Source organism: Curcuma longa, chromosome 11 (assembly GCF_044706935.1).
Source record: "Curcuma longa cultivar G26 ecotype Majalengka, Jawa Barat chromosome 11, ITB_CL_G26_1.1, whole genome shotgun sequence".
Lineage (NCBI taxonomy): Eukaryota > Viridiplantae > Streptophyta > Magnoliopsida > Zingiberales > Zingiberaceae > Curcuma > Curcuma longa.
The window spans coordinates 20498691-20516920 of record NC_133871.1 but is presented as its reverse complement, the minus strand read 5'-3'; the positions used below and the strand labels follow the sequence as shown (position 1 = coordinate 20516920).

Here is an 18230-nt window from a genome sequence, read left to right as displayed (position 1 = left end):
TCTCTCTCTCTCTCTCTCTCTCTTTCCGATTCTTCCTTCCTCTTCCTCCTCCTCCTCCTCCATCATCCACACGGCTGTTCGATCCGCCGTCCGTGTCCTCCGCCTATCCGTTTGCCGACGTCATTCACGTGCGGTCACGGCTACGGTTTCTAGACGCCGTGAAGGGAGGGAGTATCGCACGGTTGAAATTGTGCGGCAAGGTCACGGGCGCTGCGAAGATCGACGCGTCGCCTTCCTCATCCCTTTCCCTTTTGTCAGGGCGGCATCTCCACTCGAAGTGAAAAAAAATCGATTTCTTTCGTAGATTCCTTCTGTTTCAAGCAAATTTATCCTTTCGGAAAGATTTGTCGATTGATCGCGCTTGCTAAGCGTTTGGACTGCTGCGATTCGACGGTGCTTCTGCCTCAGCGATCGACTCCAGCGTTTCCCATTCTGATGCTAGAAGCGCTGGGGTTTTGGAATTAGGTCCCTACACTTAAGTTCCTTGTTATTGATGGCGGAGACGAGGCGGTTCTCATTGACTCCTCAATTGGGTGCGAATTTATTTATTTATTTATTATTCTTTTTGAATTCTATATATGTCGTGCGCCTGGGGTCGTTGTTTCTCTTATTTGTGATATATCATGGGAAAATGTTTTAAAATTTACTTACAGGGTTTAGTTTGTTGCGTAATTTTCTTTCTCGCTCTCAGTTATAAGAAGATGGACACACCTTTGTTATAAAATCAAAATGAAGCACCTTTTTGATGTTTTAGATAAAAAGCAATACCCCTTTGATTTTTGCCCAATTTACTACATACTTTCTTTTATGACATTCTAAATACTTCTTATTTGCTTATATGGACTATCCTTATATATGAACAGATATGGAGCAAATACTTTTGGAAGCACAACATCGCTGGTTACGTCCAGCTGAAATTTGTGAAATACTCCGGAACCATCAGGAATTTCGTATTGCGCCGGAACCACCAAATAAACCATCTAGTATAATCCTCTGTTGCTAAGTACAGAAAAATGTGTTTTTTTTCTTCTAGGTTAACTTGAATAATTGTTTCAGATGTATTTTGGTTCAGCTACCAATTGTTTGGCAGTTGTATTTGTTTTCTTGTGTATTTGTTTCTTGTGTATTTGTTTCTTTTGCAAGAACAATAAGTGTATCATTTTTTTGTTCCAGGTGGATCTCTTTTTCTTTTTGATCGTAAAGTACTGAGATATTTTAGGAAGGATGGCCATAATTGGAGAAAGAAAAAAGATGGGAAGACTGTGAGAGAAGCTCATGAGAGGCTAAAAGTAAGTGATACTGATCGGGCACACAATGTAGTACATTAGTTGGTCTGTAACAGAGCCTCTTTTTCCTCATGTACTTATGAGATTTTAACACTTCATTGTATGTGACATATTTTGTTTGACCTATACACTACCTATTATTTGATCTTCAATCTGACAAAATTTACCTAAAGGTTGTCATTGTTCTTGTTCTTGTTATTGTATCTGGTGCATTGTTGGTATCTTTGCTTCAAATATAAAATTTTGACACCTGATTAAACTTTATGAAATTTAGGTGAAAGTAATGAATTTTCTCCCTGGTTGAATACATCCTTGTTTCTAAATTTGTGTTTCAGTTATTATTTAAGATTGCTATAGAGTTGAGTCTTGCATCATTTCATTATGGGACTCAATTTCAGGCAGGAAGTATTGATGTGCTTCATTGCTACTATGCTCATGGAGAAGAGAATGAAAATTTCCAAAGACGAAGTTATTGGATGCTGGAAGAGTGAGTTGTAGCACAAACCTTCATTTCTTTAATACACTTTCGCTTTCCACTTTAGTGATTATTTTTATTTTTTGCTTATTTAGTGATTGCATTTACTTATCATAGCATTCTAGTTTTATTCTAGTCCATCTGGTATATTGTAAAGTTTGACATTTTAACATATCAAGCTTCACAGAATATCTTGTTACATATGCTTAATTTTCAGTAATATCACTTTCCATCGGTTGAAGGTTTCTTGTAGGTACATGTACAAGTTTCTATGAGAAATTATTTTGTATTTGACGAATACATGTGTATGAAGTGAACTGACTAATACAATTATTAAAAAAAGTTGATATTGTAGCAACTGGCTCTTTACTTCCTGTGGGGCAGAATCTTGTAAAGCAACCAGCATATGTGTTTATGAGGATGGCGTTTGTGCCTACAGGAGGTGAATTGACTATTATCCTTTGGTAGACAAGAAACCTGGAATCAAATGCTCACTAGGGAAGCTGTTATGTTTTATTGGAAGTGGTATCGATGTTATCAACTCCTATCTACTCTACAATGTGCCGTCAGTATCTCATTGCTTAATGGTGGTAATCAGCTATGTATTTCCTGGTTTTTCGAGAGTTCTTTAGGATGGTTTGACCAATTAAAGTTAAGTTCAAATGTGAAATATACTGTCATGTTAGCAAACTTTTTCTGTTGGAAGTTTCACTGCAAATTTGTATGGCTTGGAAGGTGTGGCGATATGGTATATCTGCCTAATGTCTTGCTGGTCTTATATTCTTGTAAAGATGCACTTGATCTAAATACATGATACTGGATTTATATCTATAAATACTAAATGTTTCTGTTATTTCCATATTATCTTTTGTCCAAGCATCAATATATTTATGTACACGTAGGATGAATCCCAATTCTCAAGTGTGCTCTAGGCAATCATAAGTTGCAACATGACAGTGGGTAACACATCATAGCAATTCCTTTTTATATCAGTTTGAGTATACAATACACAATGTTGATAAGGATGTAGCTGTCAGAACCTGCAGTGAGCAATAAATGCACTCCTACCATAGTCGATAGACAATCTTTCACCAGGAAAGAGGTTGAACTTGTGGGTTGGCAGCGCATAACTTTGTTGGTCAAGAAAAGAACATCCATGAAATCTTCTATGTTCGACAACACTATAAGGCTAAACTGAACCTCAATAAAATATAAGAACAGCATGCCAACTTGGCATCACCAAATCAACATTTTAAATACACTAGTATATTACCTTTGTGAATTTGGTAATCTTCTTTAAATAATTAATTAAATTGATTAAAAAGAGTTTGTATCCCTTGTTTCAAAGAATATATACGGTCGTCAGTATGGGGTTGCATTGGCTCTTGAAATTTATAAATGAGCATATTCTTTGAATATAATATTTTAATGGTTAAGAATAAATCGGAGTTCAAGATAGAAAAATTAATCAAAGATAGTGTAACTATTAATTGTAATATCATTAATATAATTTAGTTGTGGTCATAATTATATTTTATTTATCAGTAAACATAGTTGTTTTATTTTTTACGTATAACTAAAAAATGTCAATGTGCCAGAGATTAGACTACTAAGATGGCTAAGTTACTAGAAAGAATAAAAAAATATTGATTTCCAAGACCAATTAGGTATTGCTTCAATTGATGATAATATGAAAAAATGTGTTTCTTGAAGGAAAATTTATCATGACATGAAGGATGACAGATATAACCAAGCAGAATCATGTTTCTCAAAAGTAAAAAAGAAATGTTCTCATGTGATTTTCATTACAAACAATTCTTCTAATCTATGTATATTTGTAATGTTCAGAAATAGCCTCTTGCAAAGCAGGATAAGACTGTGTATAATAAACTCTTTCTCGGAATCCCGCATTAGCGGGAGCTTCGTGCACTGGGCTGTCCTTTTATGCATATTTGTAATGTCAAAATACATGATTGCTTGTTTGTTTATTTTGCAAAGAAACATAATTACTGACGATATCTCTTTCTTGATGTATCTTCTATTTCAGGGACTTAATGCACATTGTTCTCGTTCACTATCTCGAAGTCAAGGTTGTAATTTACTACATCTAATTGTTGCCTTTAGATTACTTTGTTGTTGTTGTTTTTTTTTTTAAATATAAATGTCCTTTTCTTGATTATTGTTTACCCTTGTTAAATATCTATCATAGTGGCATTTTCTTAAGACCCATATCTTTATTTTATTAATTGTGGACATTGGAGACTTTTTTTGGCACAAGGTAAGTAAACACATGTATTCTGGAAAAGTTATGTACAAGTATGTCCTGAATTACCTCCCTTCAAGAAAAATTCTCAACTAGCTATACCATTTGAAAGTAAACTATATATAACAGTCTATACAGAAGGAAGGATTGAAAATAAAAAATCAGCAAGTTCATCATTAACTATATGTGAAGGTCTGTAGGAATCAACAACTTTGCAGCACATTAAACTTTCAGTTTCTATGGAAGCACCTAACATCCAGCTTCAACAAGATCTGACATTCAGCTTTTCTGTCTCGGATAGTGTGGTTATTGTTATGCACAAACAGATATATGTTGCCACAGCTTGGTCATTTCAGACATCTCATTCCTCTAGCATCTTTTTAGTTTTATATTCAGCAAGCATCTTTTGTCTAAGGCTTAGGCTACATGCATAATTAGCCCATACGGGTTTAGAACTGCCCCATTTAACTTTGGCAACATCAAGTCTAGAAGAAGAGCATATAGCTCCATATAACAAAGGAGAATCATGTCAATATGACCAATGTATATAATTCCCCATTGATCGATCCAGATTATAGTCTTCTCTTTATGCCTAGTTAATCAATTACATGATTTTTCAAGTTAATTAACAATATGATAATTTTACTAACCAAAACACATGATATTTTCAACAATATATTATTAGATACTCCATTAAATTAATCACAAAGAATTACATATATCATTTAAAATATGATTTTGTACTACAAACTCTTATCATGGGGTTGTCACTTAGTTGGACTCAGTTGAGGGGACTTGTTGAGACTTGAGAGAGCAATAGGCTACTTACTCCTAGTAGTTAATTAAGGCGATCCTTAGCATGTTGGGTTGGATTAGGCTTTCTTGGGTTTCCGCACTTTTTATTTCATATCTATCTTTATCTTTCTTTACATTTTTATCGTCATCTTGATGCATACGTGTAAATATAAGTTGTTATTTGCTAATAATTGATTTGTGAGTATTTTCAAATGCCATAAATTATAGTGAATGCATTTCCATGATTTTTATGGACAATTAGAGTTGAGGAATTTGAAAATTAACTAATGAAAACAAATTCTACTACCAGTGCAGCACAAATAATTCAAAGGAACCTTCCTGTTGGTTCCTTTGAATATAGTCATTATGTTTCTTTCTACTATGAAATAGTGCATAGCTGCTCATTTGATGATTATCATTTCATTTTTGTTCATCATAATTATCCAGGGTCATAAACCAAACTTCAGCCGGTCTAGAGATTCCGAGGAAACTCCCCCAGTTAATCATATAGATAGTCCTGTTGGTTCAAATTCTATCATAAGTTACAGTCAGATGCCTTCCCAAGCAACAGATGCTGAGAGCCACAACAGTGCACTTACATCAGAATATGAGGATACTGAATCAGGTATAATAAGCCAGAAATTTGAGCTGTTATGCATCATCTTATAGGCAGTATAGATTTGCTGATTCATACTTCAATCATGCACTTTTTCTTTCAGTGTTTCTAAAGCGAAATTCGATGCAGCAGATAATTATCAAACAAGTTCCAGATACCACACTTTCACTAAGATGCAGCAGTATGGTGCTGGACAACTGATGGACGCTCAATTCTTGGACCCTTGTGTTCCAGATCCTTCCATAGATAGTCATAGTAAGCATGAGTTTTTTCAATGTTTTGGTTAGATTACCTAAGGGAAAATTTCTGAGCAAAACACTGTTCAATACCTTCCAGGCAGTTTTCAGGGAATAGATAATAAACAATGTCACTCTGTTCAAGAGGATATATTGGATGGAATAGACCTTCGATTAGCATTCAAGGGGTCTAAATTACAGCTTGATCCAACATCATGGGATGAAGTCTTGGGACACAATGCCAGAACATTAGAGATGCCGAGCTTTCAGTCATCAGTTGGTTTTACAGAGCCTGTAATGGGGGGAAGTGACAGTAAAGTTGAACTTTCAACATATGGGAATGCATATGCTGAAAATCTTAGCAACAACCAAGATGTATCTGCTTCGTTGGGTAGAGCATGGCAGGTACTTTCTCTATTATCCTTGTTTTCCTATCTGTGATTATTTAGTCTGTATTAATGGGCTTTATGTGCTATGCGCTCCTTGTATGCATATCTTCCTCTTGAAAATTTATTGTCAATTCATGTCTTTTGACTTTTCTGCTGTTGAGAAGTTCAAACATATAGGCAGTTCCCCTGGCTGATAAAATGACTGATTTTTTAGGTCCTGTTGCAGATTTCCACTGCAGCTTTTGTGAACCCCAAAATTTTGTAAGCATTATTATGGCTGATATTAAATGTCTGATTTTTAGTATTTCTATCGCAGCTTTCAACTGTTGACTCAGATTCAGCTGTTAGACCAAACATTAATGTGGATAAAGAGACATCTGTGGATGGAAATGCTAACCGCTCTCCCCTTTTGAAGCAAATATCATTGGACTTCTCCAGTTTAGAAGGAGAAGGCCTAAAAAAGTATGATAGCTTCTCAAAATGGATGAGCAAAGAACTAGGAGAAGTTGATGAATCACATACAAAATCCAATTCTGGAGCCTACTGGAGTGCTGTTGGCAGTGACAATGTAGCTGAAGATTCTAGTATTTCAAATCACGAGCATTTAGATGCATATATAATGCCTTCACTTTCACAAGATCAGCTTTTCAGTATAATTGATTTCTCTCCAAACTGGGCATATGCTGGCTCTGAAACTAAGGTATTTCTAACTCAAAAGCTGTCTATTTTGTTCATTAAGTAGTTAATGTGTTGAGGTCTGGACACGTACATGTGTCCTCCAGCTGATTAAGCCATATCATGGTTTTAGTTTAGAAGTGCACTTATTTTCATCCCTTTGTCATTCTTTCTGATGCATATTGCAGGTTTTAATTACTGGGACATTCTTGAAGAATAAAGATTTTGGAAAATGTAAATGGTCATGCATGTTTGGGGAAGTGGAAGTTCCAGCTGAGGTTGTTGGAGATGGAATTCTCCATTGCCATGCTCCGCCATACAAATCTGGGAGGGTTCCTTTTTATGTTACCTGTTCCAACAGGTTGGCTTGTAGTGAAGTGAGGGAATTTGAATTTTGTGAATGTGATTCCTCCCGTGTGGAGAATATGAATTCCGGAAGTAATAAATCGACTGAAATAAATCTTCTTATACGCCTTGATAAGCTGCTGACTCTAGGACCACTAGATTGCCAAAAGGATGCAGAGATCGTTGCAGAGAAAGTTGAATTAAGAAGTAAGATAAGTGCAATGATGGAAGGTGCTGATGAGTGGTCAACTCTGCTTAAGATGAGTGATGAAAAGAGCTTCTCTGTTGATAATGCAAAGGATCAATTACTTGAGGCTTTATTGCGTGAAAAATTGCATGCTTGGCTTCTACACAAAGTGTCTGAAGATAGCAAAGGCCCGAATATGTGGGATGAGGAAGGGCAAGGCGTCTTGCATTTAGCAGCTGCCCTTGGTTACGATTGGGCTATAAAACCAACAGTGACTGCTGGTGTAAATATCAATTTCAGAGATACACATGGGTGGACTGCCCTTCACTGGGCAGCATCTTGTGGCAGGTTAGTAACTTATATATATATGTATATTATGGGACTAGTTATTGTTATTTGTCTACTGTTAGCAACTGCAACACTTGTTTTCTAATGTTTTAGGGAGCGTACAATTTGTGCCCTTGTTGCAATGGGTGCAGGGCCTGGTTTGTTGACAGATCCTACCCCTGAGTTTCCTTCTGGAAGAACACCTGCAGATTTAGCATCTGCAAATGGTCACAAAGGCATTGCTGGATTTCTTGCAGAGTCATCTTTGACTAGCCATCTTTCTGTTCTTACTATAGACCCAAAGGCTAATGATCCAGACTTTAATAGCTTCATAGGTGATGAAGATGTTTCTCAACCCAATGCCCCTGAGATTGCTGATGGAGACACGCTGGCTGAACTGTCATTGAAGGACTCACTGAGTGCTGTTCGCAATGCTTCTCAGGCTGCAGCTCGCATCTATCAAGTTTTTAGAATGCATTCATTTCACAGGAAGAAATTTGCTGAGTATGGAGATGACAACACTGAAATATCAGAGGAACATGCAATTTCCCTCCTAACAATCAAGTCACAGAACTCAGGACTGTATGATATGCCTCCGCATGATGCTGCCATTCGTATACAAAACAAGTTCAGAGGATGGAAAGGGAGAAAAGAGTTCTTAATTACTAGGCAACGGATAGTCAAGATCCAGGTCTGTTGTCCTTTATTGATCACATTGCTCATGCATTTTGTACACGTGGAATTTCTGCTATTATTTCTTTCTCATATCTTTGTGGTTCAAATTTGTATTCTCCATTTACACTGTTAGCAGTGCATAAGAAAAGGAAAGACATGAATATCTTGTTAGAAAGAATTTTAGATACCTTGGATCTATTATTCAACAAAAACTTGATAATAATGAAGATATCTTTAGTAATATGAAGAGTGAATGGTTAGATATGGAGAGTTTCTAGAATTTTGTGTTGTCATGATGATTCTTGTTTTAGTTTATGAATTAAATTGTTGAGATTTTAAAAAACAATGCATATAGTTAGTGTGAAGATGTTAAGATAGAATATGCAAATTTATCATAGATGACAAAGTAAGAAATAATCTATCTAGGAGTGAGATCTTGTATTTATAGCTCCATTAGTTGCAAAAAAGAGAGAGAATAGATTAAAATGGTGGTACAAAATATTTAAATAGTCTCAATTTAGTTAATAGTTTGACTAGTTGAATCAATTTGAGTTGAAGCTAGCATGGGTTGAGGGAGACAAAATAAATCTAGTTAACAAAATTTAAAATGATTTAGCAATACCTTGATAAAGTTCAATTGAGGGATAATATAATTCATGATGATGATGGTGCAATTTTAAAATAATTTAATGGGTTTGAATATTGTTAGCAATACCTTTTATAGAATTGAATGGAGGCATAACATCCATGACTGACCCAATAGCTGGGATTGATTATCATCATCATCTTCATGATGCTGTAAATTAGAAGTAATTTAATGGATTTAAATATTATTATCAGTACCTTGTATAGAGCTCGATGATGATAAAATAATTTACTAAAACTGAATGTGATGATTATGGCGATGACATTGCTTGCAATCAATTACCATAAAACTTGGCAGCCCCCAAGTAGCCAAGATTGTAGGCATGGTGTGGTACCCAAGATATCTAAGCGATAATTTGCCTTTGTAGATGCTTGGTCAACAAAACTTCTCATTACCACAAATTTATAAGGGAACAAGGTTGCTACTGCTCAGGGAAAAGAATGATTCCACCGTTGTGATGTAGCTGTTGTCGTTGGATGACAGAGGGATGACAATGTCAACCTACAGAGTGGGCATGTGGTGGCATTGAGCAGTAGTAGGTTCTTGCAGTTGCATGACAATGTTGGCTACATGCATGAGAATGCGGTGTGGTTGAGCAGTGGGTATGGTGCGCCAGGATGCTATGGCATTGGGCTGCAAGCACAAATGCACGATAACGATGAGTAGTGGGCAGGATGCAAGTGCGATGTTGTCAGGTTGGCCAATGTAGGTTTGTTGAAGGTTAACGTCAGTTGACCATCTTTATGAGAGTCATTTCTCGCCAACTCATTTGTTTTATCCCTGATAGCTTACTCTTGGAGGTTATAGATGTGGAGGAATTTGGGTGTCTTCCATGGGGATCTCACGACCTCACTTATATTGCAGTCTGATTCAAATACATTGTTGCACACCCTATCCTATTGTTGTCACCTCTCAACTGACAGACATTTGATTGGTAAAGTTTTCCTTGTTAAGGTTTAAAATCTCATTTTGCACAATGAACATGATTAAGCTATACCAGTCTCAGTATAATTCAGGACAGTTAAAGTGTGGTGCAAGTTATTATCTGATACCTGAACTTATGCTGCAAGATAAAGGCTCAATGGCTGAACAGCAGTTTATGGTGGCGGTAACTCTTTTTTGTCAGGAAATCTTTCTAACCAAACAATCTGTCTGGCCAAATTTTATTTTATTTTATCCTTTTTAAATATACATGGATACATGGAGGATTGGTCCCTTAACAGAAGGATTTCATTTGGATGTCTAACCGCTTGGGATGCAAGTCTCAGCAAAATCTTAAATTATTTAGTGAATATTTCAAAGAAGTAGTACTATTTAGAAATTAGAATATGATTTTCTTTGCTCTACAATTTTGTACCAATTAACTAAGGACTTCTAATGAGGCTGTCCTTGATTTCACAATAATTTAGAGTATCCTTGGTCGTGCATGACCGTCAATTTGTTTTGTTTAGACATGTTTTCTTTGTTTTTGTTTTATTGGAAAACATTGATCATTAGCTCGACAAAGACTAATCAGAGCATTCTGATTTAGTATATAAATATATAATATTCATGGATCTGAAGTCAAATTTTTACAAGTTTCTGAATCTTTAACCGTAAGATATTTTTCTTAGTTGGTTATATGTTTCTTTTCTTTGTATTGATGAATAGGCTCATGTACGTGGTCATCAAGTGAGGAAACGGTACAAAAAAATTGTGTGGACAGTGGGAATTTTGGAGAAAGTTATACTGAGATGGAGGCGTAAAGGAAGTGGGCTACGTGGCTTTCGATCTGAAGGCGCTTTGGAGGGCACTAGCATGCAATGCCAAGCAGCTAAAGAGGATGAGTATGATTTCCTGCATGTAGGCAGAAAACAGACTGAGGCTAGGCTGGAGAAGGCACTTGCGAGGGTTAAGTCCATGGTGCAATATCCAGAAGCTAGAGATCAGTACCGAAGGCTTCTAAATGTGGTTTCGGAATTCCAAGAGTCCAAGGTAACTCTTTGTCACTGGTACTTAGATTAGTTCTATTAAAGGCCTCCCAAACATAACCTAGCTATTACCCTGTCTTTTAGGATCATTGGGCGTCTATATTTCTCTAATATGTGGAACATTTCCTTTATTCTCTTTGTGATGACTGGCGCACTCCATACCTTCTTTTGAGGTTCTCGAACACTGTGTCTACTTGAGAGGAAGGTACTCCAAACAGAGGGAATGGATGAGATAAAGAAACCATATTTCCCTTGTCTACTTAGGTAGAAGAATAAAAAGCTAGAGAAAAGAAAGGAACAATTTAGCTCTCTTTTCCATAATTTCAATTCCTTCTAAAAGTGAGTGAAAGAGGGGAGAATAATTGAAGAAGTATTGAAAAGACTAGTTTAACCTTACATGTTTTGGGAATGACAAGATTAAAGAGTTAAAATTGTCAATGTTCTCTCAATTCCTCTCCTTTCCTCTTCTTTCAAGTAGACAAAACAAAGAAGAGCCCTTGCTTCTCTCATCCTTCTGCTCTTCCCATCCCCAATACTCTTCATTTCTTTCTCCTTTTCCTCCTCTTTTTTTTCTTACTTTCTTCCACAGCAATGAGACTTCACCTGTGGCATTTTAAAATTGTATGTTACTTGCATTAACTAATAAGCATGAGTCTTGGACATTGTTTTGTCTTCTCGATTCTTCATTGCATTCCCATCAAAGTTCAGCCTATGTTGTTTTTTTGGTAAAGTTCAAATGGAGATGAAGAATCAACCAGTGATTTTCAAAATTAAAGACATCTTTTGTCATGTTGCATGCACTAATGGGATCAATTAAATAAATATACTTACACTTCATCATGGTTTAAAATCTCATACCATACCGGATGGCAGCACGGGTGGAATTTATCGTTCCATCCGCCGACCGGCAGGGCACAATACCCTGACACGAGACCCCGCGGCCTCATGGAGGCATCATTTGAGCCCTGCAGCCTCACGGAGGCCTTGTGCTAGCCCTATAGACGTGCAGTGTGTGAGGGCTCGCATGAGACTGTGGGTTTAGTTTCTTTTTTTTTTACTATTAATTTCTTTAATGATTAATTCTTTTCCCTCTTAATTCTTTCTCCTTTCCCCTCATATTTTATTTATTTTTTCTTCTTATCATCTCAAACATATGGAAAAAAAATCTTTTCCTCCTTAAATATGGGGGAAAAAATTTCCTCCTTAAACTGATTAAAATAAAATTAATTTAATTTAATTTAATTTAAACCTACTTAATTCTAATTCTAGATTTCAGTTATTCGTAAATTGATTCTTACTCAATTTTAATTTTTAAAATCTTAATTTAATTTAATAATATTTTTTAATTAATATATTTTATATATTAAAATCATATCGGTATAGCACAATATGAAACCGTATCGTTCTGATCATAAATTGAAACTCCGATACGGTTTGAAATTTTAAACTATACACTTCATTAGGCACAATCCTTTGCTCCTGAGTGATGGCTTTTTGAGATCATTGTTTCTTTGGGAGGTCTCTCATTAACCAGTGAAACTGCCTTTTGGCCGAAATTTGTTCTGATCATGTTGGAATGTCAATGGATGAAATGTGGATATTACTGATCCATGCTCCAACTGAAAACTAGGAATTATGTAATATGATGGCCAATTATAAATATGCCAGTTGGAATTCTTTTTCTATCCCAACATAGGGGTGTTTAACTGAGAAATTACCAGGATTTGTTAGAGCAATTTGGATCATCTGGCTTGTGCAATATCGGGATCAAAATATTAAACCCTTCCAGGCATGATACAGGCCAATGTTGAGCTGGTCTTTTTTACAAGATTAGCCTACAATATGTAATGGCTTGCATCTAAAGCCTGATGGAAATTCGCAAAATGAAATGTGGCACCAGCATCATTAGGCAGAGATTCTTTTGGGACTACAAACTGCTTATTTTCAGTTTAAATAAGGTCTATCCTTCCAATAATTGTTGATTCATATGCTAAACGTTTCATCATTTCTAGGCTACACAAGAACACAGTTTCAATGAATCAGAGGATGCTGCTGACTGTGATTTGATGGTTGATATAGATGAACTATGTGAGGACGAAGCAATGAGTGGTGCTTAATGTGGTTCAAGTTCAATTATACTATGCAACTTGTATGAAGTGCTATTATACAAGATGATCTGCTAAATCTATAATATTTGACCTCCTTCATGTAGCTGATTGTTGAACTAACTAATGTTTTACTGAAAGACTCTAAAATTATCAGTTTACTATGTATCATGGATGAAAATTGGGTATTGGAAAGTATATAGATTATATTATCAATTCACTTTGATCTGATAAATATCTTGAGAAGTTTAATAACTTTGTTGATCGAATGCTACATTTATCTTCTCATTGATGTATCTTCTCATTGTTGGTACTGTTGAATGCAGAAGTTGGCTATGTTTCTTCCATCCATGTAATTTCCTCTGAATTGCATATGCACAAATTGTGTTCCTTTTTTCAGTAAATATTCGTTGATAAATGTCTTAATTATGGTTTTAAAACAAATCAATTACTAAGAGGAGAAATTGTTGGAGGGACATGAGATGATCGGAATATATCATCAGAGTTTTGACTCCGGCCATATCTTAACCAAACACCAAACATTGATCATTAAATTATGGTCAAATTCATGATTCGAGTTTGCTATTTTTCTCTTACGGTGCATTTTTAATGAGAAAAAAATATAGGCGATAGAAAAATTTATCCAGTGACATTTTAATTATTGCTTTGCCAAAAAGCTTGTAATCTCAATTATCAAAGAAGGTTTGTAACGAGGAATTCCACCAATGGCCGCAACCATAGAGACTATAATTCGTAAATAAGCACACAAACTCAATAATTAACATGCAATTTAACAAATAGGCACACGGCCATTCACATATTTAATTCTCTTCATAAAATCTCTCAACGAATCATGAGTCTCTATCACTTACAATGTTCTTAGGAAATATTAAACCATAGTTTAAGAAGTGATGGACAAGAATGCAAAGTTGTTTACTTTGAGAAACTATCTATAATCACAAGAATGCTACTAAGGTTGCCTCCACACCTGTGATTATGATGTATGATAAAGCATCTAGAGAAATAAATAAAAGAATTAGAATACTTTTAATGAGGATGACTTTTTTCTGTAAATCTGTAGTTGCATAAATTATATTTCTTATTTATTTGATAAGTGAATTAAGAGGAAAATCATCTACATTGGATGAAATATGAATATATAGATTATAAAAAAATACTATCAAGTCTTTAGATTTAAAAAGTTTCACGAATAAAAATATTTTCCCATGACTACTACACTAAAAATAAATAAATCTCGATCAGGGGCAAATTTGAGAGGAAGCCAAATTAAACAGGCCTCCGTCCCGTACCGAATCATCTAGGGCGTCAAAAAAAAGATTATAGATTAGTTATAAATTTAGTTTTAATTTTTTGACTGTGTTTTTTTATTCATTGTTATATTTCATCTTATTTGAAATCATTTTCTCTTAATTTTGAAAGATATATTCTTTTTTATGTAACGTGTTCAACCTGAATATAATAGAGTGTGTGCGATTGAAAATATTATTGTTTAATTGACTTGAGAATATAAAAGACTAGAAGATTTTATAAAATTGAATACTCAAATTATATAAAAAATTAATTATAAAGTTTAATTATATTTTATCATACAATATATTTTAATATTTTATAATTTTTTTCTTATAAAGTATATGCATCCTTCATTTATATATTTATATTTATTAATTTATAGGTAACGGGTGTTGAGTACCGATGGAATCAAAATATCTCCATAATGGTATGATATTGTCCATTTTGAGCCTAAACCCTCGTGACTTTATTCTTGGGCTCTCCCCAAAAGGTCTCATATCAATAGAGATACTTTCCATCCTTTTAAGATGTGAGACTATGTTTACACCTTTGCAATCCAACAATCCTCCCTCAAACAAAGGGCCACAAGTCGTAGCTAGGACTTTTTGCCCCTTCCCACATAGTGGCAACTAGGACTTTTTGCCCCTCGGTCCACTCGACCTACTAGGACTTCCCACCTAGTCGCAACTAAAACTTTTTACCCCTCAGTCCACCCGACCTACTAGGATTTCCCACCTAGTCGCAACTAGGACTTTTTGCCCCTCGGTCCACCCGACCTACTAGGACTTCCCACCTAGTCGCAACTAGGACTTTTTGCCCCTCGGTCCATCCGACCTACTAAGACTTCTCACCCGATGTCTGGTCCTCTTGATTCAGACACGGGAGTACCCACTTCCTTTGTTTAAGGTTCAAACCACATGGTTAGATCTGGATCATGGCTCATCCGACGGTTAATCCGGTGAAGAGCGGTCTACCCACTTCCTTTGTTTAAAGTTCAAACCACATGGTTAGATCTGGATCATGGCTCATCCAGCGGTTAGTCCATTGAAGAGCGGTCTCACTCTGATACCACTTGTTAGTACCGATTGAATCAAAATATCTCCACAATGGTAAGATATTGTTCACTTTGAAATATTTTTCATCCTTTTAACTCCATGATCTTTTCCATGTACTTTAGATGTGGGACTATGTTTGCACCCTTGCAACCCAACAACGGATTGATATTTTTTAAATCAGATTTAAAGTATTTGAATTAATTATTTATAAATTTTTTTAATAATTTATATTTTAATATATTTTTAATATTTTATTAGATATAATCAGTATTTGTTTTTTCTTAAAAAAATAAAGAAAAAAATATTAATTCAAAGTCCAGTAAGTCTGAAGTTCATATTTTTAAAAATTCGACTGCCTAAAAAAATATTTACATACGGCCTCGTCTCGATGGTCCAACGCCATGGAACATTGACGACGTACAAATACGTAAGCGGTCGAGATGCTTACGGGAAAAGTGGCCGACGACCCTACTTAGCTCATGCGCTTGGTGCAGAGTACAGTCTCTCGCTCTCGCTACTCCCGCGATTCGGCGCACCGTACCGTCTAACAGCTCTTCCTAGCTTTCTAGCTCCACCTCCTCTCTCTTCCTTCGAACTGGTGGTGGAACGGATCGTGATCACCGCGACGGAGATGCGACACGAGGCGGCGCTGCGGACGAGCCTGCTGGCGCTGGCGGTGCTGATGGTCGCTGTTGGGATCTGGACCTGCTCCCTCAAGAAGATGCTGGCCACCTACGCATTCGGGATCTCCGGGATCGCCGTGATCCTTTTGCCGGACTGGGAGTTCTTCGATCGGGATTTCTACAAGTGGTTCACGCCCATTCCTGCTCACAGAGCACCGGCCGCCAATTGGGCTGCCGATAATTTCAGGTTCTAGTTCGATCCCTTTGCCTTTTAATTCTTGCTTGTACGTACTTGTTATCTCCATTTTCCCGGTGAGATTTTTGTATCATAGTTACAATGATTTGATAAGACACTTATCAAATAGTTAGTTGTGAGCAACAAAAGGAAGGGTTGCATTCGAAGAACAACTATTTTTTTGGGGGAAAAAAAGGTTCGTAGGTGACTTAAAACCTAAAACAAGCTTTGCTTCGATGGTACACATGCATGCATTCTGGCATCATAATGTTCAATAAACAATACAGCAATGGAATATTATCTAGGAATTTTTTACCCCGACAATAAATAATCCATGTGATCCTGTCAAGCTGCATTAATAATGCCAGCTTCGCATGGCCTGATACAAACTTCATTGAGTAATTCTAAATCAACCACGATCTTCATTTGTTGTTGAAATATGATCTTTGAGTGAAATGTTTCATGCTATATATTATAAACTCATCTTTACATTACGGGATATTTTCACGGGTACTATACACCATTGTTGTCCCTAATAAATGAAGAGAAATTTATGAGAGATAAAGAATTGGGTGGTTAATATTAAAGACCTTTTGGAGTTTTGTGTGGCCATTAAATATATATGCGATAGGTGGAAAGAAAAGTTTCATAAAACCAGTATGCTTAATTGTGTCCATGAATCACAATGTTAAGTAATTAATCATGAAACGATAGGAAAGGTTAGTGTAATCTCTAAAGCTAACTTAATTATAACTTAATTATGGACTTCAGGGAAGTTGTAATAAAAAATGTTAACATTCGTGAATGGTTTTAGGTGTAGTTCCTATGATGGGAAAAAATACATTAACAAGGTATCAACTTGTACAGAGATGATTAATATATAGAAGTCATGGACCGCGTAAGTTACTTGCCATGAACCTGAATACGTTTAGGTGAAAGGTGTTCAATGGAGAACTATTTTAGCAGTACTGGTGTGACCTGGCACCTCTTCAATTGGCACAGTAAATTAAAAGTGTACTGTAAAATTAAACTGTTGAACGAAGAGTTTCGACACCCATATTGCATAGCGATACGAGAGATCAACACAAGAATAGAGGTCTGTGAATCTTTCTCATATCGTTTGAGGGGGTTTGACAGGGAATGAGGCTGGGCTAACTCAAGATGAAGTCTACCAGCGTAACCTTATGTAAAGATCGATCAGCACCTATTCATCAACAATTTTCTTTCTGAATAGATATATATTTCTATGTTATCTAATTTTGTCAATCGAATTATCACTATTGCTTCTTAAATTCTTTTGGCATATGCAGGCTCAAGTTCTTTCCTCTGCGGTTGGCACTGATCACCCTAATCTATGGATTTGGTCTATACAAGTGGTGGAGGTTCCAATTAAGCTAGCTAGTTCCTCTGGGCACCAAATTTAATCCAGCTACTGTCGTCTGTTTCAACAGTTTACTAATTGCACCTTTTTCGCTTTATGTATCCTTTCATTCTTTTGACAGTTTCCTTCTTATTCCTTTGCCACTTTTTAGTTGATTCCCGACGTTTTTTTTTTAATTTTATTTTTTATTTTGCCCAGAAAATAAATCTTTCAAAATGGAATCCGAATGTAACAATTTGCCTCATTTTGTACGCCAAACAAACACAGAGAGGTTAAACAATACGAATATATATATATTCATCCTTTAGTTGTAATTTTTCACTAATTTCTCTTGTTTTTCTGAATCACGTAGAAGTGAATTGGATTCTTGGATAATAAATCTAACCTACACCACAAGGCAAATGGGGCTCGATTCATAAATTATTGCACCGTTTTTCGTTCAATTAATTCGTTTGATTTGATTTGATTTAATTCACTTTCTTTTCTTCTACTGTAAAGATGGAATTTATCATTTTAGTGAGTTTCAAAAAATTACAGTTGACCACGACGATCATCTATAAATGAGAAAATAAATAAAAAAATTATAATTGATCACGATAAAAAGATGAAAGGATTATCTCAATTTTATCAAAATT

The 18230-nt window shown here is 35.7% G+C and overlaps 2 protein-coding genes across 3 annotated transcripts; both read left to right on the top strand.

The window, feature by feature from the left end:
* The first annotated feature begins 58 nt into the window (after window positions 1–58).
* LOC141838179 (calmodulin-binding transcription activator 3-like) lies at window positions 59–13205 on the top strand. 2 transcript variants are annotated; one of them, XM_074725589.1, is made up of 13 exons: window positions 59–533; window positions 864–983; window positions 1174–1289; window positions 1685–1773; window positions 3809–3851; window positions 5267–5444; window positions 5568–5690; window positions 5772–6076; window positions 6377–6760; window positions 6924–7615; window positions 7709–8285; window positions 10566–10889; window positions 12898–13205. In XM_074725589.1, the coding sequence occupies exons 1-13, from the start codon at window positions 494–496 to the stop codon at window positions 13000–13002; spliced, it is 3096 nt and encodes a 1031-aa protein (XP_074581690.1). In that variant the 5' UTR covers window positions 59–493; the 3' UTR covers window positions 13003–13205. The 2 variants fall into 2 exon arrangements, with proteins under 2 accessions (XP_074581690.1, XP_074581689.1); XM_074725588.1 differs by having other exon boundaries at window positions 5565–5690.
* A 2782-nt stretch (window positions 13206–15987) lies between these two features.
* Window positions 15988–17674, top strand: LOC141836960 (signal peptidase complex-like protein DTM1). The gene is made up of 2 exons (XM_074724445.1): window positions 15988–16226; window positions 17525–17674. The coding sequence occupies exons 1-2, from the start codon at window positions 15988–15990 to the stop codon at window positions 17610–17612; spliced, it is 327 nt and encodes a 108-aa protein (XP_074580546.1). The 3' UTR covers window positions 17613–17674.
* The last annotated feature ends 556 nt before the right edge of the window (window positions 17675–18230 follow it).

Excerpts from the sequence above, each read along its gene's own strand:
- LOC141836960 (XM_074724445.1), top strand. The coding sequence starts at position 15,988 with ATGCGACACGAGGCGGCGCTGCGGACGAGCCTGCTGGCGCTGGCGGTG. Across the intron at positions 16,227-17,524 it reads TGGGCTGCCGATAATTTCAG|GCTCAAGTTCTTTCCTCTGC; the intron begins GTTCTAGTTCGA and ends TGGCATATGCAG.
- LOC141838179 (XM_074725588.1), top strand. The coding sequence starts at position 494 with ATGGCGGAGACGAGGCGGTTCTCATTGACTCCTCAATTGG. Across the intron at positions 5,445-5,564 it reads ATATGAGGATACTGAATCAG|CAGATAATTATCAAACAAGT; the intron begins GTATAATAAGCC and ends AATTCGATGCAG. Across the intron at positions 6,761-6,923 it reads ATGCTGGCTCTGAAACTAAG|GTTTTAATTACTGGGACATT; the intron begins GTATTTCTAACT and ends TGCATATTGCAG.